The following is a 22,935-nucleotide window of genomic DNA, read 5'->3' on the forward strand; positions in this document are numbered from 1 at the left end:
ACGAGCGGGGGCTGGGCCGGGGTACTCTGAGGACGGGAGGGGGGCATCGTTGGGGGGGCGGGGACACGCGGCTGAGCCACCACCCCCAACTTCCGTCCCCGCCCGCGCGGGCCGCGTGCTCCGCCCGGATCCGCCCGGGGCGCATGCGGAGCTCTCCTGTGACCCAGACCCCAGCCGCCCGTACCCGCGTATCTGCCGGGGCCACGTGTGCGTGGCGCCGCGGCGAGGGCTTCCCGGAGGCCTGGGTGTGCTTGGGCCACACTGGGGACACTGTGGTGGCGCTGTTGGGGGCGCGGGCCGCGCAAGGGCGAGCGGCGACCGTCCCCAATCCAGGCCTACAAACTCGCCGGCGGCTCCCGGTTCCACGCCGTGGTCCTTTCGGAGCCGGGGGCGTGGTCCTGGTCCCCGCCGCTACCAGTCGGGAGCCGGAGGCGGGCACACAAGCCCAAGGGCGGTGCGCGAGGGGGCGTTGCTAGGCGATAGGGTGACGAGCTGGGGGCGGGGGCACCCGGCGAGGCGCGGGCTCCGCGGCGAGAGCGCGGTCGTTGACCCTGCCGAGGGCGCCCTGGGCGGGGTTACTGTCGGTCACCGCAGCGCAGCCTGACCTGGTGAGGCCGGCGGACGCCCACCCTCCCGCCGAAGCCGAGTTACATGCAGATCCCGCCGCCCAGCGCCGCCTCCTCAGCTGCCGCCCCCGGGACGCAGGCCGAGGGGAGAGGGCGCACTCATCCGCGAGCAGGTCGGCCCAGACTCCCACTTGGTCTGATGGGGACAAAGGAGCCGCCCCCCCGCGCCACCCGGGCAGAGGTTGCGCGTTTTCTACAAGTGGACCGGAAGGGAGAAGACCGGGGTGCCAGGGCACCACCGTGCGCGGGGCTTCTGGCCCCGGGGAGAAAGCAGCCCCTCAAGGCGCCCGGGCCCGGCAGGGGTCCGCAGGAAGGCCGGAGGGTCGGAGCCGGCGGGGGAGGAGGCGCCCTCACCGGCATGCACGCCCCACGCACGTGCACCCCGAGATAGGCGCCAGCGCGCACACGGGCACACGCCGCACATGCGCCGCGCACTCACGGGGTGGCTCGCCAGCCCGCCCTCTGTGTTAACTCCCTAGTCAAATGTTTTAGAAACTCTCCCAAAAATGTTTCAGACCGAAGAGAACCCAGCGGGGGCCGGTTCTGGGTGGGCTAAGTGGCCGTCCAGGTGGCCCTTTGTGTGCAGCCTCTTTGGTCTCAGGACTTCTGGGCAGGAGGGCCCAGGTGGGGGCTGGCAGGGCTTTTACCCCAGGGGCCAGATGCCACAGCACCACCAGCCATGCTGCTCCGGTCTTTCTCTTCCGTCCAGCCCCTGGGCCACAAGGACAAATGCAGAGCTCCCACCTGCTGCAGTCCAACACCTTGGTTTCTGTCTGAGTTTGGGTGGCACAACCTGAGTGACCTCTCAGAGCTCTATTCCTCTTCTGGTTTACCAGTGCTTTGTGTTGTGGGGCCGGCGGGGCATGGCAGCTTCTTGGCTCCATGCCCACTGCCATCAGCTAAGCGACGGACCAACCTGCCTTAGAATGTGGCCCACCTGGGGTTCTACCCCAGAGAAGGTGTCAGAGACGCACCTGTGGAAGACACAGGCTACCTCTACTGGTTCCTTGGCTAAAGGAGGTCACCCGGCGGGCATCAAGGGAGCCTGGGCTGGCAAGGGAGGTGCAGCAGGGGCACAAGAAGCACCCACCTGCCCGCCTGGCAGAGCTGTGCCCAGTCTGTGTGTGGCCCCAGCATCAGGGGGCCTTGAGGCGCCTGCCTGTGACCCCTACTGCCTGAAGGTGCTGCGGCCCTGTCTCCACTTTCACAGGGAGTTGAGTGCAGCAAACGGCCAAGGTGAGGTGAAGCAAAAGTCCTGTGAACACATTGGGTCTGAATTCCAGCTGTCAGCCACATCAGCAGCGATGTGGCCAGCCAGGCCACCCTGTGTCTCTGCAGTGGCCAGTGTGGTGTGGCGTGCCTGCCCGTGCCTGCCCTCTTGGTGCACCGCCTGGGAGCTAGGCAGGAAGATTTCACCACTCACATCTTACAGGTGAGGCCCTGAAATCCAAGGTACAGAAGAGGTACTCCTGGAAGGCCGGGTCAGTGAGAGGCGGAGTCAGGGACGGAGAGCATTAGCAGCTACCTGAGGCCACGCCTGGGACTGGGGGGGTCTTCTAGGGAGACCAGCCCAGGGCGGGGGGGGGGGGTTCCCTGAGCTCTGCTGCGGGTGGGCTAGGGGAGAGGCGGCTGAGGGTTCTGCAAGGGGAGGTTGGACAGCTGCCCAGGAGTGAACCTCCAAGGATGGCTCTGACCACCGGCTACAAAGCAGATCAGAGGACGTGCGGGGGACAGGCAGGTTAGGATTCCTGACATCAGTGTGCTTCTGGGGAGAATGGGTATGCTTTGTACATTTGGGGTGATGGGGAGCACCCATGTGTACACAAGGCCCCAGGCATCCAGATGGTGGGGGTGGACAGGAAGGTGCCGGTGACCACTGGCCTGGACAGCCTTTATGCTGACAATACCCTGATGTGACCATTTGGTTCAGAAGAAGCTCCAGTACAAAGTTGGCAAAATCACAAACCACCAAGGGCCCTGTCGGTCTGTCCAGCGGTGGGCGAGGCTGACCTCAGTGAGGCAGGCCTCTGATTGGGTGGAGGGGTCACCACACAGAGGGTGGGAAGTTCTGGCCAGTGGTGTTCTTGCCCAGGAGGCCTAAGCGGAGGGCTCTGGGGGGCACTTTAGCCGTGGCTAAGGGAGTTGGTGGCGACGTCTGCAGTGACATGGCTGTGGAGGCTGGGTCAGGGCCTGCCTTGTTTGATTTGCATTCAAGTAGGGCAGACAACTTCTCCAGCCCCAGGTGCTCCGGTCCGGGCACTTCAATGGCCCTTGGTGGGACCAGGCCGCCCAGCAGTGACCACAGCGTGGGCTGCAGCCCTCCACCCCACACTGGCCGAGGTCTGAGCGGTCAGTCCTTCACGTTGTAGTTACGGATCCTGGGCGGCTGCTCATGGTCTCTGGGTTTTGCGGGAGACGACCGGGGGGGTCTGGTGGGCTTGGGCTTGGGCTGGGCTTCTACCTTCTTCCCTTCAATGGCCACCTTCCCCTGTGTCATGGCGTGATTCTGCGGTGGCTGGGGGCTGCTAGCCTCCGCAGGTGCTGGGCGTTCTGCCATGGAGAGAGAAGAGAGGCGTGTTAGCACAGCAGGCTGCTGGCCCCTGCATGGGCGCAGGAGGGGCCCTGGTGCCCATGCTCAGCCTGGTCTTGTTTGGTGGCCTTGGGTCCCAGCCGGAGGCCTGTGCCTGCACCACGTGCTCGATCGGTGGCCCTTGATGGTCCGGCAGCTGGCCCTGCAAACACCGTTTCCTGTCAACGACTGTTTGGAAGGAAACTGACCCCACAGCAGGTGCTGTGGTTAATGGTTGACGCACGGCCCCACCTCTGAGCAAGTCTTTAGCTCTTGCCACCTCCGAGGAGCAAGTCCTGCCCTCCCACCCACCGCCTTCTGTCTGCCTGGCCTCGAGAGGCCTGCTGGGCACTGACTGCGGAGGCGAGGCTCTACATGGCCGAGCGCAGGGCCTGGGAAACCCTACACGCCACAGGCATGGCCCAAACACTGGCCTTCCAAGTCCTGGCGTGATCTTTGCGCAAGGCCACTGCTGGCCACTTCCCCAACCTTTGAGGAAACGACTCTTTCCGGACTGTGAACTGAGAAAGTGCTTCTTTTGTAAATAGACAGAAACCGTTATTAAAGGAGCAACAACAAGAGCTCTGTTTCCTCACCAATCATGGGCTGGTGGGTGGGCCCCGCAGGTAGGGGCCCCAGCCACAGTCTTTAGAACGTCCAGGAGGGTCCGCACTAGATGGAAATGCTCCCTCAGGTTCCAAGTTGAGGCGCAGGTACCTCGTCTGGACAAAGGGCGCAGGATCCAGGGAAACCCAGTCACAGGCAGGCCGACCCACAGATAGGTCTCACAGGTATCAGACTCCTGGTGGTTACAGGAGGCACTGGGTAGGGAGCCAGGAGGGTTCCCCAGAGGGTGGAGGTCAAGCTGAGGCCAAGGCCGGGTCAGCTGGGTGGCTACATGCAGGGCATGTGGACAGCTGTGCAGGGCCGGCGTGACGCCTGGGTGACCGGGAGGGGTCTGTTGTGTTCAGTGGTCCCCTGCCATCTCTCTTATGGGCATCATGTGCTGGACTTGTCCCAAACCCCAGGGCCCAGCCATGGCCTTGGTTCCCTTGTCCTCTCATCTGGTTCCTCCTGGTTTCGCACCTTCTGTCTTCTAACATGCTTGAGACTCGGACACGCCCCCTGGCCTCACCAGGCCTCCCCCCGGTGCCGGGTCATGGGGAAGAGGGGCCCTGATGCCCCAGGCTGGAGGTGCAGGGTCCCGGTCCCTGCTCCCCTGTGCCTGTTGGGGGGACACTGGTGCCTTCCCTTCTCTAAGCCCCACCCGCTCCTCACTGATAAGACACAAGCCCCTCTGTCTCCCCCAGCAGACCCTCTGCCCCAGCACCGCAACCCGCCCTGAGAATTTTCTTTCCCTTTATTTTGGGCTGGCCCTGCTCTGCTCTGACCATCCTGAGTCCTGACCTGGGGCTCCTCAGACCCACCTGGGCCTGGGCGTTAGCTAATTCCCTGAGAGATGCCACCAGGGGTGGGGGTGGGGGGCTCCTTGAGAAAGTGAGGTTCAGCGCTAATGTGAGTGGGGGACCAGGGGCCCTGACCCCACAGGCGGCTGAGCTGGCCTGGCTGAGCTCTGATGAGAGGGAAGGCTGTGACCTCAGGTCCCACCCATAGCATCCTCCCAGGCCAGCCCGCCCCAGGGAGGTGGATGGAACTGGCAGGCTCGGAGACTCATGCTGCTTGGACCCTGCACCAGGGCAGCCCCAGACTAGAGATCAGCCTTGCAGTCCTGGGCCTGCAGCTCCCTGGCACTGTCCCGAGTGGCACACTCATACCCCCCAACACCCTGCAGCCTGCTCCCACTCCAGGTCTTTATCCTTTCCTCTCGCTGATTCTGCCATGTGCTGGGGCTCAGACAGGGCATCTGGGCCCAAGGACCCTGGTCCTGAGTGGGCATTGGGCTTGCTTCCAGCATGTTGCCCTGTGGTCTGACACGGGCCCGCCCACTCTGGCCTTACCTGCTTGCCCTACTCTGCACTGGACAGGTGGCTGTGGTGTCGGGGTGGCCAGACGGTGGGAGAAAAGTGTCTTCTACAGTTGTGGGGGGTGGGGGGGGCGGCAAGGTGGGAGCCTGTCCACTCCGTGTTTGTGCTTTAGTGTGAGCCTAGAACCATCTGTGGCTCGTCCACCTTGATAGGCATCCTGTGGGGGGTGGGACACGTTTCCTGGCATTTCCTTGGCTCTGCCCGGGGCACTCGGGGCACTCGGGGATCCCAAGCCCTTCTGGTTACCAGGTGGGTTCCTTCTCTTGAACCTGTACCGGAACCCCAAGACCAGGCCTGCGTAGTTCACTATTAGGATCAGGGGGCAGGCGGTGCTGTCTTCAGGGCTTTGAGAGGACAGGCAGGGAGAATGGGCGGGACTCCGTTCCCACCCTGGCTCTCCAGAGCCGCTCTCTCGGGACCTGGGGGTGGGGGTGGGGGAGTGGTGAGGCCAGAGAATTCAAGCCAGTTGTGCCTCGGGCACTGGGTACAAAGGCCTCCTGCTGGCTGAGGCCTCAAGCTGGTTGGACTAGTCCTGTATCACCTTCCCTGAGACCTGTCTCAGCTTCCAGGCTTGCTGGTCCCTGGGAACCCAGAGACCCACATCAGCCTCTGGGTGGACGGAAGCTAAGCCCCTTTGTGATCGATGTCCTAGATAACAGGACAACCCCTAGGCTCCATGACCCGCCTGCCCAGCTGCTCTTCCTAAAAGAGGCCTCCGGAGGCACCGCCCTCCACCCTGCACAGCCCAGCAGCGCCCCTCAGAGCTCCCCACGTCTGCAGGACCATGTGCAGAAGACAGTGCCTGCCACAGGGGGCGGTGCCAGCTGTCCTGGGCAGGGCGCTCTGCCAGGTGGGCCCAGGCCTCGCCAAGGGGAAGCATGAGGGAGGTGTCTGGGGGTAGCCACCGGTTCCTCAGGGGAGGAGAAGGGTGCAGGGCCAGGCCCTGACCTCAGGGCCATCCTGTGACACGCTGAAGCACACTGCATCTCTGAGCTGCCACTCCAGCCCCAATCCTTGTTGCTCCTTCTAGAACCATCCTCTGCTGCTGCCCACACAGGCTGCCCTGCCCTCGAGGAGGGAACAGAGAGGAGTGCCTTCAGTTGCCCCCCGATTGCCTCAGCAGGGGCTGCACTGACACAGGCCTGGTGGGCGGGGAGGAACCCCGAGCCTGCTCTGATTCTTGTCTGAAGTGCCACCTGATGACAGAGGGCTGGGAAGAGGCCCGGGGGCAGCTGGCAGGCGTGGTGGGGGTGGAGTGACCAGTGTGGCTTCAGAGACCCAGGCCTCTGCAGTGGAGTGGGTGAGGCCGAGGGGGAGGCCAGGTACAGAGGCGAGAGCTGGGCCTGCAGGGGCAGCTCTGGCCTCCGACCCCAGCCTCCTGTGGTCAGGGCGGTGTCACTGTGGGACGCATGTGGGGGCCAAGAGGAGAACACTGCCAGCAGACGTGGGATCTCATCTGTCTTCTGTTCACTGGGACCTGAGCCCGAGAACCAGGTAAACAGGCTCCATTTCACAGGTGCCACTTTCAGAAGAGGCCTGTGAGGCTCGGCCCAGCTCCCAGTCAGGCCGGCTCCGGCACATCTCCGGGGAGCCCTCGGTGGCAGGAGCTTCAGATGTGACTCAGGTGCCCCTCTGTATGGGAGAGGCTGGCCTTGTCCACTCCCTCCAAGGGCTCCGGGGGAGGTGCTGCCAGGGCTCAGCCTCACCCCAGCTGCGTCGGCTGTCACAAAGGGTCCCTAGGAGAGCTTGGCTCAGGGCTTAGGGAATGGACCCTCAGTGTGGACTCTGCCAGCAGGGCTCTGACCAGTGTAGGGATGGTGCCAAGAGTGTGTTCCCGAGAGACGGCCCTGAGCAGCCTGTACAGCCGGCTAGAGGCCCCTCGCCACCACCTGTGAGACACCGCCTCACCCCTGCCCACCCCCCAGCCTCCGTTCTGTCTGCCGTTGGTCACTAGGACCAGGTCAGTGGCTGGACCTAGAGACGGGGCGCTGAAGAACGTGCCTGTAGGGGGCTCGTGGTGAAGACAGAAGATGTGATGTATCAGAGACAAGGGAACTACCATGGACCTTGACAAACTGCGGAAAAAACTCGGTCTCTCCAGTGGAAAGCAGGAATGTAGAAAAATGAAACAGAGAGACCATAATAAAAAGCTGGAAATGAACTCAGGAGGATTTCCTCCCAATAGCCGTTAAGTCAATGGACCTGAGTGAGTTAAACTCACTGAGGAAAACAAAGGTCCTCAGACTGGATTAAAAAAAAAAGATAAGGTCCAATATGATGTTGTGTAAAAGACACATGAAAAAAAAAAAAAAAAAAAACCCATGCATAAAATTGAAAATAAAAAGGTGGAAAAAAACACGTAGAACTACGCCAGAAGTATTGTAAGAGGCAAAGAAGAACTCTATTTTTAAAGGCTTCAGATCATATCATATCAAGCAAAAACTGACAGAGCTGCAGGGAAAAACAGGTAAGTCAATAACGGTACACGCTCATCTAAAACTGACAGTCTAAACTGATCAAAATAAACAAGCCAGCCAACCCACACAGAGACCACGCACTTGACCTGTAGCAGTAACTGGCCTGATACTACACATGAGGAGCCCTGGTGGTGCAGTGGTTAAGAGCTCGGCTGCTAACCTAAAGCTCAACAGTTTGAGTCCACCAGGCTCTTCTTTGAAACCCTATGACCCTATGTCCTATAGGGTGGCTCTGAGTCAGAATCGACTCGACGGCAATGGTTTTTTTTTTTTTTTTATTGTACATGAAGATGTCTGCAGTACCAAGCTAATAGTGACTCTTTACAGCAAACACAGTGCACAGAGTCAGAGCACGAGCTGTGGTACAGGGAAAGCCTCATTCCAACCAACCCCAAAACCCTCCCAATCTTTCTGCCTCCAAACATCACCACATATTAGTGAATAATCCTTGGGTTATAAAGGAAATCACGACATGAATTAGGAAACATTTAGAACTGACTTTCTGAATCTGTAGGGCTGTCTGAAACGGTACAGCTTTACACAGGCCCTTGGGGAACATCCCATGTGAGAGGTGGAGGAGAAAAAGCAGAGCAAACTCAGAAATGAGAATAAGGAAAGCACGAAGCTGGAGTAGAAACCAGTGAAACAGAGACTAACACAAAACAAGGAGCAGAGATCAACAGAACCCAACTGGTATGTGAAGAGATTAATAAGATAACCTCTGCCGCAAGGGAGAGCAAAGGCACCCAGTGCACTGCCAGGTGTCACAGAGGAACACCGCCCCGTCAGGCGTCACACAGGAGCACTGCCTGTCAGGTGTCACATGGGAGCACAGCTCTGTAGCGTTTTCTTGGCTGGGATCTTTACAGAAGCAGATTGCCAAGTCCTTCTTCCTGGGCGGAGCCACTGGGTAGATTGGAAACTGTAAGTTAGTAGGACGAGCAGAAACCGTCTTCGCTACTCAGGAGCCCAGCAAACGAACAAGGCCAGAAAATGACCAAACCAAACCCATTGTCATCGAGTTTATTCCAACTCACAGTGACCCTATAGGACAGAGCAGAACTGTCCCACAGGGTTTCCAAGGCTGTGATCTTCATGAAAACAGACTGTTACATCTTTCTCCCTTGAAATGTTCAAACTGCTGACCTTTCGGTTAGCAGCAGAGTGCTTAGCCACTGCGCCACCAGAGCTCCTTAGGGAAGAAATAGGCGGCCATTATTTGAAGACAACCTAATCGTCTACTCAGAAACAAACAGAACCAAACACACTATCGTGTTAAGGTAGCAGTTGGAAGAGTGGATGGATGTCAGATCAGTTTACAAACCCCAATGCATTTCTCCACAGAAACACCACCAAGTACGGATCATATAAATACTCAGAAGGGTCCAGCCACCACTGGTCTTGCAGATAAAGTTTCACTGGGACACGGCACGCCCATTCCTCACAGGAGCTCTGTGGCTGGATTGGGGCCTGTTTCCACAGCTACTCTGCCAGCAGCCACCTCTGGCCTTCTGTATCCTCACAGAGTGAGTGTGAGGTTTGAAGCTGTTCCCCAGACACCTGTAACCTGCTGTGAATCAACAAAATGGAAGTGGGTTTGCTCTACGCACTGCTTCTTAAAGTTTTTTGAAGTTGAGGTATGACTTATTCAAACAGAGTCTCCTGTGCCGTCTGACACAGGGCAGTTGGGGCAGCTCTGGTCGGTGTTAGGGTGAGGACCAGAGGCACCTCCCCCCTCACTTCCAAGAAGCCCTTCTAGGATGCTCTCTATCCTCTGGGCTACAATAATGACTTCCCTGAGGAGTCCCTAAGTGCCACGGCGGGAAGAATTGTGAGAGCCCCAAGTGAGTCGAAAAGAATCATGCACCATGCAGCCACCACCACACACATGGGCATGTTGAGACCTGTGTCCTGCCAATGCTGGCTCTTGATTTTCTCTGTCACAGACCCAGATATGTACCAGAAACTGAGAGAGAGAAGGCTGAGGATGGGGCAGGCAAGAGGCAGGGAATAGCTGGGGGGTTATCCTGGGCAGAATGTTGACCTTTGCTAGACCAGTGTTTGGGTGACACCCTGCTTCTCTCTCTCCCCACCTCTTTTAAAATCAACTTTATTGAGGTATAATTTAAGAGTACATTTCAATGAGTTTTGGAAAATGCAGACACCACGTATGTGGAACATCCTGTCACCCCAAATACCAAGCAGCCACTGGTCTGCTTTCTGCCACTGGAAATCAGATACTTATTTCTAGAGTTAGACGTAAACAGAATCATATGCTAGGTGCCAGATACCAAAGGGATGTTTCTGAGGTTCATTCATGTTGTTATACGTATCAGTAGTTCTTTTAATTGCTGAGTGGTATCCCATTATATGGCCACACCATAACTTGCTTATCCATTTACCTGTTGATGGTGGCATTTGTGTTATTTCCACTTTTGGGGTATTATGAAAAAAGATGCTATGAACATGCCCGTACAGGTCTAGTTGTGCATGCGTGCTTCCATTTCTCTTGTATCAATACCTTGGAGTCGTACGGTGGGTTTAAGGTAAATATATGTTTAACTTTTTGAGAAAGTGTCCAGCTGTTTTGCAAAATAGTTGTGCCACTTTGTGTGTATGAAGAGTTTCAGTTGCTCCACATCCTCACCAACATTCGATACTGTCAGTTTTTAAAAATTTCAGTCACTTGAGTGAGTGGGCAGTAGCATCTTGTTATGGTTTTTAATTTGCATTTCCCGGATGACTAATAAAGCTGAGCATCTTTTTATGGGCTCATTGGCCATTTGTGTATCTTTTTTTTTTTTTTTTATTCTGCTTTAAGTGTAAGTTTACAAATCAAGTCAGTCTCTCACACAAAAACTTATATACACCTTGCTATATACTCCTAATTGCTCTCCCCCTGATGAGACAGCCCACTACTTCCCTCCACTCTCTTTTCGTGTCCATTCTGCCAGCTTCTAACCCCCTCTACCTTCTCATCTCCCCTCCAGGCAGGCGATGCCAACACAGTCTCAAGTGTCCACCTGATCCAAGAAGCTCACTCCTCACCAGCATCCCTCTCCACCCCATTGTCCAGTCCAATCCATGTCTGAAGGGTTGGCTTTGGGACTGGTGCCTGTCCTGGGCCAACAGAAGGTCTGGGGGGACATGACCACTGGGATCCTTCTAGTCTCAGTCAGACCACTAAGTCTGGTCTCTTTATGAGAATTTGGGGTCTGCATCTCACTGCTCTCCTGCTCCCTCAGGGGTTCTCTGATTGTGTTCCCTGTCAGGGCAGTCATAGGTTCTAGCCAGACACCATCCAGTTCTTCTGGTCTCAGGCTGATGTAGTCTCTGGTTTATGTGGCCCTTTCTGTCTCCTGGGCTTGTAATTACCTTGTGTCTTTGGTGTTCTTCATTCTCCTTTGGTCCAGGTGGGTTGAGACCCATTGATGCATCTTAGATGGCCACTTGCTAATGTTTAATACCCCAGATACCCCTCTCCAAGGTGGGATGCAGAATGTTTTCTTAGTACATTTTATTATGCCAACTGACTTAGATGTCCCCTGAAACCATGGTCCCCAAACCCCTGCCTCTGCTGCACTGGCCTTTGAAGCATTCTATTTATTCAGGAAACTTCTTTGCTTTTGGTTTAGTCCAGTTGTACTAACCTCGCCTATATTGTGTGTTGACTTTCCCGTCACCTAAAGTAGTTTTTATCTACTATCTAATTAGTGAATACCCCTGTCCCTCCCTCCCCCGCCTCGTAACCATCAAAGGATATTTTCTTCTGTGTTTAAACTGTTTCTTGAGTTCTTATAATAGTGGTCTCATACGATATTTGTCCTTTTGCAACTGATTAATTTCACTCAGCATAATGCCTTCCAGGTTCCTCTGTGTTAGGAAATGTTTCACAGATTCATCACTGTTCTTTATGGATGTGTAGTATTCCACTGTGTGAATATACCATAATTTATTTATCCATTCATCCATTGATGGGCACTTTGGTTGCTTCCATCTTTTTGCTATTGTAAACAGTGCTGTAATGAACATGGGTGTGCATATACCTGTTCTTGTAAAGGTTATTTCTCTAGGATATATTCCAAGGAGTGGGATTGCTGGATGGTATGGTAGTTCTATTTCTAGCTTTTCTAAGGAAGCACCAAATCGATTTCCAAAGTGGTTGTACCATTTTACATTCCCGCCAGCAGTGCATAAGTGTTCCAGTCTCTCCACAACCTCTCCAACATTTATTATTTTGTGTTTTTTGGATTAATGCCAGCCTTGCTGGAATGAGATGGAATCTCATTCTAGTTTTGATTTGCCTTTCTCTAATGGCTAATGATCGAGAGCACTTCCTCATGTATCTGTTAGCTACCTGAATGTCTTCTTTAGTGAAGTGCCTGTTCATATCTTTTGCCCATTTTTTAATCAGGTTATTTGTCTTTTTGTAGTTCAGTTTTTGCAGTATCATGTAGATTTTAGAGATCAGGTGCTGATTGGAAATGTCATAGCTAAAAACCTTTTTCCCAGTCTGTAGGTAACCTTTTTTACTATGTTGGTGAAGTCTTTGGATGAGCATAGGTATTTGATTTTTAGGAGCTCCCAGTTATGTAGTTTTTCTTCTGCATTCTTAGTAATGTTTTGTGTACTGTTTATGCCATGTTTTAGGGCTCCTAACATTGTCCCTATTTTTTCTTCCATGATCTTTATCATTTTAGATTTTATATTTAGGTTTTGATCCATTTTGAGTTTGTTTTTGTGCATGATGTGAGGTGTGGGTCTTGTTTCATTTTTTTGCAGATGGATATCCAGTTATGCCAGCACCATTTGTTAAAAAGACTGTCTTTTCCCCATTTAACTGATTTGGGGCCTTTGTCAAATATCAGCTGCTCATATGTGGATGGATTTATGTCTGGATTCTCAATTCTGTTCCATTGGCCCATGTACCTGTTGTTGTACCAGTACCAGGCTGTTTTGACTACTGTGGTGATATAACAGGTTCTAAAATCAGGTAGAGTGAGGCCTTTGTTCTTCTTTGTCAGTAATGCCTTATTTATCAGGGGCCTCTTTCCCTTCCATATGTAGTTGGTGATTTGTTTCTCCATCTCATTAAAAAATGTCATTGGAATTTGGATCGGAATTGCATTAAATGTATAGATCGCTTTTGGTAGAACAGACACTTTTATAATGTTAAGTCTTCCTATTCATGAGCAAAGTGTGGTTTTCCACTTATGTAGGTCTGTTTTGGTTTTCTGCAGAAGTGTTTTGTAGTTTTCTTTGTATAAGTCTTTTACATCTCTAGTAAGATTTATTCCTAAGTATTTTATCTTCTTGGGGGCTACTGTAAATGGTATTGAAATCCTGGTGGCATAGTGGTTAAGTGCTATGCCTACTAACCAAAAGGTCAGCAATTCGAATCCACCAGGTGCTCCTTGGAAACTCTGTGGGGCAGTTCCATTCTGTCCTATAGGGTCGCTATGAGTCGGAATTGACTTGACGGCAACGGGTACAGGTAAATGGTATTGATTTGGCGATTTCCTCTTCGATGTTCTTTTTGTTGGTGTAGAGGAATCCAACTGATTTTTGTGTGTTTATCTTGTATCCCGATACTCTGCTGAACTCTTCTATTAGTTTCAGTAGTTTTCTGGAGGATTCCTTAGGGTTTTCTGTGTATAAGATCATGTCATCTGCAAATAGAGATACTTTTATTTCTTCATTGCTAATGTGGATGCCACATTATTTCTTTATCTAGCCTAATTGCTCTGGCTAGGACCTCCAGCACAATGTTGAATGAGAGTGGTGATAAAAGGCATCCTTGTCTGGTTCCAGATCTCAAGGGTAATGCTTTCAGGCTCTCTCCATTTAGGATGATGTTGGCTATTGGCTTTGTATAAATGCCCTTTATTATGTTGAGGAATTTTCCTTCTATTCCTATTTTGCTGAGTTTTTTTTTTTTTTATCATGAATAGGTATTGAATTTTGTCAAATGCCTTTTCTGCATCAACTGATAAGATCATGTGGTTCCTGTCTTTTGTTTTATTTATATGATGGATTACATTAATTGTCTCTCTAACATTGAACCATCCCTGCGTACCAGGTATGAATCCCACTTGGTCATGGTGAATTATTTTTTTGATATGTTGTTGAATTCTGTTGGTTAGAATTTTGCTGAAGATTTTTGCATCTAAGTTCATGAGGGATATAGGTCTGTAATTTTCTTTTTTTGTGGTGTCTTTTTTTTTTTTTTTTACCTGGGTTTGGTATCGTGGATATGCTGGCTTCATAGAATGAGTTTGGGAGTATTCCGTGCTTTTCTATGCTCTGAAATACCTTTAGTAGTAGTGGTGTTAACTCTTCTCTGAAAGTTTGGTAGAACTCTGCAGTGAAGCCATCCAGGCCAGTGCTTTTTTTTGTTGGGAGTTTTTTGATTACCTTTTCAATCTCTTCATTCGTTATAGGTCTATTTAGTTGTTCTACCTCTGTTTGTGTTAGTTTAGGTAGGTAGTGCGTTTCTAGGAATTCATCCATTTCTTCTAGGTTTTCAAATTTGTTAGAGTACAATTTTTCATAGTAATCTGATATGATTCTTTTAATATCAGTCAGGCCTGTTGTAAAATCGCCCATCTCATTTCTTATTTGGGCTGTTTGCTTCCTCTTCTGTTTTTCTTTTGTCAGTTTGGCCAATGGTGTATCAACTTTGTTGATTTTTTCAAAGAATCAGCTTTTGGTCTTGTTAATTCTTTCAGTTGTTTTTCTGTTTTCTATTTCATTTAGTTCTGCTCTAATTTTTATTATTTGTTTTCTTCTGGTGCCTGTGGGTTTCTTTTGTTGCTCTCTTTCTATTTGTTCAAGTTGTAGGGATAATTCTTTGATTTTGGCCCTTTCTTCTTTTTGGATGTGTGCATTTATTGAAATAAATTCGTCTCTGAGCACTGCTTTTGCTGTGTCCCAAAGGTTCTGATAGGAAGTGTTTTCATTCTTATTGGATTCTCTGAATTTCTTTATTCCCTCCTTAATGTCTTCTATAATCCAGTCTTTTTTGAGCAGGGTATTGTTCAGTTTCCAAGTGTTTGATTTCTTTTCCCTGCTTTTCCTGTTACCGATTTCCACTTTTATGGCCTTATGGTCAGAGAAGATGCTTTGTAATATTTCAATGTTTTGGATTCTGCTAAGGCTTGCTTTCTGACCTAATATGTGGTCTATTCTAGAGAATGTTCCATGTGCACTAGAAAAGAAAGTATAGTTGGCTGCTGTTGGGTAGAGTGTTCTGTATATGTCTATGAGGTCAAGCTGGTTGATTGTGGAATTTAGATCTTCTGTGTCTTTATTGAGTTTCTTTCCGGATGTCCTGTCCTTCACCAAAAGTGGTGTGTTGAAGTCTCCTACTATTATTCTGGAGCTGTCTATCTCACTTTTCAATGCTGATAGAGTTTGTTTTATGTATCTTGCAGCCCCGTCACTGGATGCATAAATAATATGGTTATATCTTCTTGGTATATTGTCCTTTTAATCATTATATAGTGTCCTTCCTTATCCTTTCTGATGGATTTAACTTTAAAGTCTATTTTGTCAGAAATTAATATTGTCACTCCTGCTCTTTTTCAATTGTTGTTTGCTTGATATATTTTTTTCCATCCTCTGAGTTTTAGTTTGTTTGTGTCTCTAAGTCTAAGGTGTGTCTCTTGTAGGCAGCATATAGATGCACCGTGTTTTTTCATCCATTTTGGCCACTGTCTATCTCTTTATTGGTGCATTTAGTCCATTTACATTCAGCATAATTATGGATAGGTATGAATTTAGTGCTATCATTTTGATGTCTTTTTTTGTGTGTTGTTGACAGTTTCTTTTTCCCACTTAATTTTGTGCTGAGTAGATTATCTTTATATATTGTCCTTTCCTTATATTCTTTGTTGATTTTGTTTCTGCTGAGTCTCTATTTTTTTCTTGTATTTTATTTCGATGTGTAGGATAGTTTGTCTCCTTTGTGGTTACCTTATTATTTACCTGTATTTTTCTAAATTTAAACCTAACTTTTATTTCTTTGTATCGCCTTGTCTTCCTCTCCATATGGAAGATCTATAACTACATTTCTTAGTCCCTCTTTATTGTTTTAATGTTGTCCTCTTTTACATAATAACATCACTGTTTCCCTGTTTTGAGCATTTTTTTATCTTGATTTATTTTTGTGATTTCCCTGTCTGGGTTGACTTCCGATTACTCTGCCCAGTGTTCTAGTCTTGGGTTGAGACGTGACATTATTGATTTTCTAACCAAAGAACTCCCTTTAGTATTTCTTGTAGTTTTGGTTTGGTTTTTACTAATTCCCTAAACTTCTGTTTATCTGGAAATGTCCTAATTTCACCTTCATATTTGAGAGACACTTTTGCTGGCAATTTTTTTTTCCTTCAATCCTTTACATAAGTCATCCCATTGCCTTCTTGCCTGCATGGTTTCTGCCAAACAGTCCCAACTTATTCTTATTGACTCTCCTTTGTGACTTTTCATTTATCCCTAGCTGCTCTTAAAATTCTCTCTTTATCTTTGGTTTTGGCAAGGTTGATTATAATATGTCTAGGTGACTTTCTTTTAAAATTTACCTTATGAGGAGTTTGATGAGCATCATGGATAGATATCTTCTCATCTTTCACGATATCCAGGAAATTTTCTGCCAACAAATCTTCAGCAATTCTCTCTGTACTTTCTGTTATCCCTCCCTGTTCTGGTACTACAATCACTCGTAGGTTTTTTCTCTTGATAGAGTTCCACATGATTCTTAAGGTTTATTCATTTTTTTAAATTCTTTTATCTGATTTTTCTTCAAATATATTAGTGCCAAGTGCTTTATCTTCAAGTTCAGAAGCTCTGCCTTCCACTTGCTCAATTCTGCTCCTCTGACTTTCTACTGAGTTGTCTAATTCTGTAATTTTATTGTTAATCTGAATTTCTGATTGCTGTCTGTCTATGGATTTTTCCAGCTTATTAAACTTTTCATTATGTTCCTGAATAATCTTTCTGATTTCTTCAGTTGCTTTATCTGTGTGTTCCTTGGCTTGTTCTGGGTATTGCCTGATCTCCCTCCTGATGTCTTGAACGGTTCTGTATATTAATCTTTCGTATTCTGCCTCTGGTAATCCCAGGAAGGCACTTTCATCTAGAAGATCCCTTGATTCTTTATTCTGAGAGCTTGTGGAGGCAATCATGCTGCTTCTTTATGTGACTTGATACTGACTGTTGTCTCCAAGCCATCTAAAAGTTACTGTATTAGTTTATTTTATGTTTGCTTATTATATCCTAGCTTCTTGCTTTGTTTTGTTTTGATATGCCCAAATGCACTGCTTGAGTGAGCTTGCCTGATTATTTTCACCTTTGGAGTTCTGACATCCTGTTTCCAGATGGCTAGAGCTTTTTTAGAGCTGTTGTCAGGTATATTGGTCTAGGAACCCACTCACTTTTCTTGTATTGGTTCAGCTCACGTGTCCAGGTAGCTGATCAAGTGTGTGGTACAGGCTCTGTCCTACAGTCTTAGAGGGGCAGGGTTGATTGGTGTAGGGACTGGTATCTGGTTGCAGCAGGGTGTCACGCTCTGAACAAGGCAGGGGGCTGAGAATCGTCCCCCAAGTGTCTCTGAGGAAAGCATGTCCCTGTTCCCTAGAGCGTACAGGTGGGTGGGTTCTGCAGGCAGACTGTGGGCACCCAATGTTTTTGGTTGTAAGGACTGGGAGGTACTAGTTATCCTTGGACCTCTGTCACGGGTGGCTCAGTGACCTGAGTGGAGTCACCAGTCCTTAGGCCCCTGATGTGGGTAGGTGAGGACCCTGTTTAACAGGCAAAGCAATGTCAAACATCAAACACTCGCCTCTCTGCCGCACAGCTGAAACGGCTATAGTCTACCAACAAGGGCCTCTTCTCCTGAAATAGGCCCACACAGGTCCATGCAGAGGGAAAAGGCACTCAAAGTCCACAGACCATTTATGCCTGGACAAGAGCCGCTTCTGTCTTGAGCTTCCCTGGTTAGTGGGGCTGGCAAATTATCTTTTCCCCCAGTTGCAAATTTATTCCTTCACCAAGGCTGGGAGGATGGCTCTAGGCACTCAGCAGGGCCTATCTCAGGCCCAGGGAAATCAGCCTCTGAAGCCAGCTTGGGGATGGGGGGCACAGTAAAATATACTTAAAAAGTACTTAGCTTTTGCCAAGAGCGCCGTCCTGCTCTGGTTCTGGAGGTGTGAGTAGGCTGTGTGGCTGGCTGCTTCTCCCTGAGGAAACTGCGGCAGAATGCTAGTACTAGCCCACCACAGCCGCTCCCAGGAATGGTGCCTGAGGTCTCCCAGGGATTTAGGTCCGGTAACTCCTCTCTGCTTCTGAACTGTCTCTTTCTCACTCTGCCCCTCAGTTCATTTTCTAAGCTTGCCTTTGTTGTTCAGGACTCCTAGCTTGTCATAAATATACTTGTTTCACTTGTTTTTTTTGGTCTTTGTTGTAAGAGGGCTCGGCCGGAAGCATCTGTCTATTCTGTCATCCTGGCTCTGCCTCTTGTGTATCTTCTTTTGTAAGATGTCTATTCAAATATTTTGGCCATGAAAAAATTCGGTTTATCTGTTTCTTATTATTGAGTCGTACATTCTTTCTATATTCTGGATACAAGTCCTTGATCAGATATATGTATTCCAAATATTTTCTCCCAGCTTGTGCCTTATCTTTTCATTTTCCTTTTTATTTTTAAAATTTTTTTCATTGTGCTTTATGTGAAACTTTACAGAGCAAATTAGTTTCTCATTAAACAATTAATACACATATGTTTTGTAGCTTTGGTTGCCAACCCCATGATGTGTCAACACTCTCCCCTTCTTAATCCTGGGTTCCCCATTCCATTCATTCAGCTTTCCTGTCCCTTCCTGCCTCCTTGTCCTTGCCCCTGGGCTGGTGTGCCCGTTTAGTCTTGTATACATGGTTGAACTACATGTGCTATTGTTTGTGATTTAAGTAGCCAATTATCTTTTAAAGAAAAATTTAAAACTGTCTTCTTCATTTACCCACATATTTACTGTTCCTTGCTCTGCATTTCTTTCTGTTAGTCCACGTTTCCATCTGGTATCATCGTGAAGAACGTCCTTTAATATTTCTTGTTGTGTAGGTCTGTTGGTGATGAATTCCTTCAGTTTTGCTTGTCTAGAAAAGTTTTTATTTTGCCTTATTTTTGAAGGATATTTTCACTGGATATGGATTCTATGTTGACAGCTTTAGTTTTTTCAGCGTTGTAAAGACCCTTTGACCCTGGCTTGCATAGTTTCTAAAGAGAAGTTTCTCATTATTAGTCCCTCTGTATATAATGTGTCTTTTTCTTTGCTTTTAAGACTTTCTCTTCATCACTGATTTTCAGCAATTTATCATGTTCCCTGGTGTGTGTGTATGTGTATCCTACGTTTACTTAAGCTTCTTGGGTCTGTAGGTTCAGAGTTTTCATCAAATTTAGAAAAACTGTGGCCATTATTTCTTCAAATACTCTTTCTGTCCTTGCTTCTTTTCTCTGTTAGCCTGGCTGATATTATCTTTCAGGTCACTAAGGAACTTTTTTCTCCATGTTTCATTTTGGATAGATTCTACTGTGATGCCTTCAAGTTCCCTGTTCTTTCTTCTACAGTCTCTTTTCTGCTGTTAATCTTATCCAATGAGTTTTCTTTATCAGATATTGTATTTCTCATCTGTAGATGTTTTGCTTGTTTTTTTAGTATTTTTCATTTCTCATTTTTCTTTAAATACTTAAACATAGTCATAATAGCTCTTTTAATGTCCTTTTCTGTTTCTATTGACTGATCTTCCTCTTGGTTATGGATCACATTTTCCTTCTTTTTCATATTTTTTACTTTTTGATTGGATGCTCTTTTGTTGAGATTTTCTTGTCATCCTTTAAAGAATGTTAGGCTTTGTTTTGGTAGGCAAGTAAGTTACTTGTAGGTCAGTTTGATTCTTTCAAAGTCTATTTTTAAGCTTCCCTAGGGTAGGTCTAAGGAGCCCTGGTGGCGCAATGGTTAAGCACTTGGCTGTTAACCAAAAGGCTGGTGGCTGGAACCCACCAATGGAAAAAAAGGACTTGGCGATCTGCACCTATAAACATTAAAAAACAAAAAAAAAAAACGTTGCCATCGAGTCGATTCCAACTCATAGTGACCCTATAGGACAGAGGAGAGCTGCCCCATAGGGTTTCCAAGGAGCGCCTGGTGGATTTGAACTGCCAAACTTTTGGTTAGCAGGCGTAGCTCTTAACCACTGGGCCATAGCCTAGAAAACCCTATGGGGCAGTTCTACGCTGTCACGTAGGGTTCCCTGTGAGTCAGAATCGACTTGATGACACACGACGGCAACAACAGGGTAGGTGTAGATGAGCCTTCCCCCAGGGACAACACAGCCCTTTCACTAAGGTTACTTCTCTGTGGTCTCCACTCTATGCCCAGAGTGGTCACCAAGGACTCATCCCACTGATGGGTTGTAGAGCTTTGGGAAGTGTTCAGCTCACGACTCCCTTGTCTTTCCTTGGCCTGGCTTCGTGGAGTTTTATTCTGTACACATGTGGACTAGTACTCAGTAAAGACTCAAGAGAACCCCTCTGCAGATTTCTTGAGCTCCTTCCTGCATAGCTCCCTCCTTTCTGGACTCTGCCCTGAAAGTTCCAGTCTCTTCTGCCTCCCCAAACTCCAATTTCCATTTCCACAAGTCAGGGAGGTTGCAGGGCTGTTTGGCATTCCCCAACCTGTACCTACAGCCCAGAAGCTGCCTTCAGGCAGAAAGCTGTGGTCCTAGAGCTCCCATGCTACCTGTTGTCCCATATCTGAAAACAGCTGTTTCACATATTTGGTCCAGTTTTCTAGTTGTTTATGGAGGGATGGTAAAGAAGGGTCCTTAAAACTACATCATGGCCAGAAGCAGAAGTCAGTGCTGGCCACTCTTTAGGCCCAGGATAAAACACCATCAAAAGTAAGCTGCCTTAGCTCCTGTCTGGAGGGGAGATGAGAAGGCAGAGGGGGGTAGATGCTGGCCGAATGGACACGAACATAGAGAGTGGAGGGAAGAACTGTGTTGTCTCATTACGGGGAGAGCAACTAGGAGTGTAGTAAGGTGTATATAAGTTTTTGTATGAGAGACTAACTTGGTTTGTGAACTTTCATCTAAAGTACAATTAAAAAAAAAAAAAAAGGTAAGCCAAGTTGGCTATTTCTTAATTTACTTTATTACTGCAACACGAGTTCTCTTCCTAAGTGGCAGTAATTGTTTCATCACAACGTCAGAAAAAGAGCTAACAAAGGTCTATTTGACCATGTATTTGTTATAAATATTCTCAGAAAGTTAAGAGGATGCTCTGTACTTCTGAGAAGTCTCAGGTTGTGAAAACTGGCAAAGGGGGGAAGTTGGGGATTTCCCCAGCTCCAGACACTGCCACGCTCCCTGTTTTGGCCAGAGCACTAGTTCTGAGATCTGTTCAGTGGCAATTGCTATATGATGCTGTGAGGGTGGTGCCTACCAGTCTCATAAAAATTTCACCAGCCTGACCTGGTCTCTCATTCACAGACCTCGCCCAAGAGCAGCAGCATGGCGGAACCAAGAGGACAGAGGGAGATGCTGAGAAACACCAGGGCAGGAGCCCCTTCACCTCCTGCGGTGCTGGAGTGGCCGTGCTCACAATGTGCTCGTGGGTGATTCTTGCCACCGTCCATCCTCCCAAGGTTGCCACGGACAAAGGAGAATACGTGCTGAGCCTTTAGAGAGAGGAATGAATTCCATGTAATTCCTAGCTAACGTCCCTGGAGTCCAGCCAGTGGGGTGCTTGCTGGGGCTGACATCATTACACATTAGTGGTGAACCTCACACTGGCCTGTCTTTCCCCTGTGTTAGGCTCCCAGGTCTCTAAGCGGGTTTGTGGGAGGTCCTCTTGGGTCTGCTCATCTCACCTTGGCTCACTGGGAGCCTGGCTCTCACCTTCCAGTAGATTGTCTCAGGCTTGAGGGGGTTCTCTTGTCGGTGAACAGATCGGAGGACCATGGACGGAAAGAATGAAATATAATGTTCCCAGAGAGTTTACAATGGAGGCACAAGCTGTCCTCTGAGGTCACCCATCTTGTGTGATTTCCACCTTTTCTTCCTTATCACAGCCTGCTATTCCTCGTCATCTCACTGAAACCCTCACCAGGACCTTCCAACCTGCTCTTCTGGGCTCAACCTCTGGGCTTCAAAGAAACACAAAGTATTCTGCGTAGAGGCTGATAGCTCTGCTGGGGATGAGTGGACAAGGCGGCTCTGAGGTCCTCTGTGTACAGGACACGTTTGTATGTCTTCACAGATGCAAACCCCAAAGCCCGGCCAGCTGACCCAGGGCTGCACGCCCAAGCTGACTTCAGGCAGTGCCAGACTCGGTCCCTGGGTCCCAGCACCATTCCCAGAAAAGCTCAAAGCAGCCTCCTGTCCGAAACAAGCACCCAGGAGGGGAGAAGGGGCGGTGTCCATGGGGCTCTCCCTGGGACTGTCCTGGAGGCTGGCTGACCCCCTACAGAACTTCACACCGAATGAGGGCAGAGACTGCGGGTGCTCGCACACACATTTGCAGGTGTGTAAAGATTTGTGTCTGCTTCTTGGCACCGTGACTCCTGGGCATGAAGAGTCTCATTCTGCCCTGGAGTCTCTGTGGCACCTGGCAGCAGGGGCCCCTGGTTGGAGCGCAAGTACATTGCGGCATATTCCAGGAAGAAGCTCGCAGACACCGCCTCTGGAGCCCCTGGCTGAGTCAGGTCTCCGTGCAGATTCCTAGTGTTTCTGCCAATCTTTTAAAATTGCTAACAACTCCCTGCCACAGGGCCAGGCGTAGCTGAGTGCTGGCTGCGTGTCGCTGCATGTGGCTTGCTCCTACACTGAGGCAGGGTTTGGCCCATGCCTTGGTTTGCTGTGTAGTTAGTTACCAATATTCAAAAACTGACAAGTCTTTACGTAAGAGCCAAGGTTTCCAGCTTCTCTTGAGAAAACAGAAAGGCCAGGATGGTGGCATTGCTGCTCTGGAGGGCTGCTGCCATGTTGCACTGCCTACTGTGGACTGCAGCCCTGCACACTGCCTCAGGCAGCCCACACCCCTCACTCCACTCTTGCCTGCACCCCGGGCCGGGAGTGGGGCCCCCACACCTCTCCGGTTAGGTTCCAGGATGCAGCGGGCTGTGTTGCCGACAGACGGCCCTGGGGTTCTCATCTGTGATGAAGCCCTGCCTCCCCGAGTGCCACACTAATGCCCACATGGCACCCTGAGAGCAGTGGCTGTCAAA

At 49.4% G+C, this 22,935-nt stretch overlaps 1 protein-coding gene across 3 annotated transcripts in view; it reads right to left on the reverse strand.

The window, feature by feature from the left end:
- Positions 1-36: 36 nt before the first annotated feature.
- The window catches only part of CCDC57 (coiled-coil domain containing 57), a 114,702-nt gene continuing 91,803 nt past the window's right edge, over positions 37-22,935 (reverse strand). Inside the window, exon 18 of one of the 3 annotated variants that reach the window (XM_049861393.1) lies at positions 37-3,176. In XM_049861393.1, coding sequence (XP_049717350.1) covers positions 2,977-3,176 — 200 coding nt within the window. In that variant the 3' untranslated portion in view covers positions 37-2,976. Of the gene's footprint in view, positions 3,177-7,558; positions 8,564-11,401; positions 21,388-22,935 lie in introns of those variants that run through there. The other 2 variants (XM_049861394.1, XM_049861395.1) reach the window with 2 other exon arrangements.

This window comes from Elephas maximus, chromosome 19 (genome assembly GCF_024166365.1).
Source record: "Elephas maximus indicus isolate mEleMax1 chromosome 19, mEleMax1 primary haplotype, whole genome shotgun sequence".
NCBI classification, from domain to species: Eukaryota; Metazoa; Chordata; class Mammalia; order Proboscidea; family Elephantidae; genus Elephas; species Elephas maximus.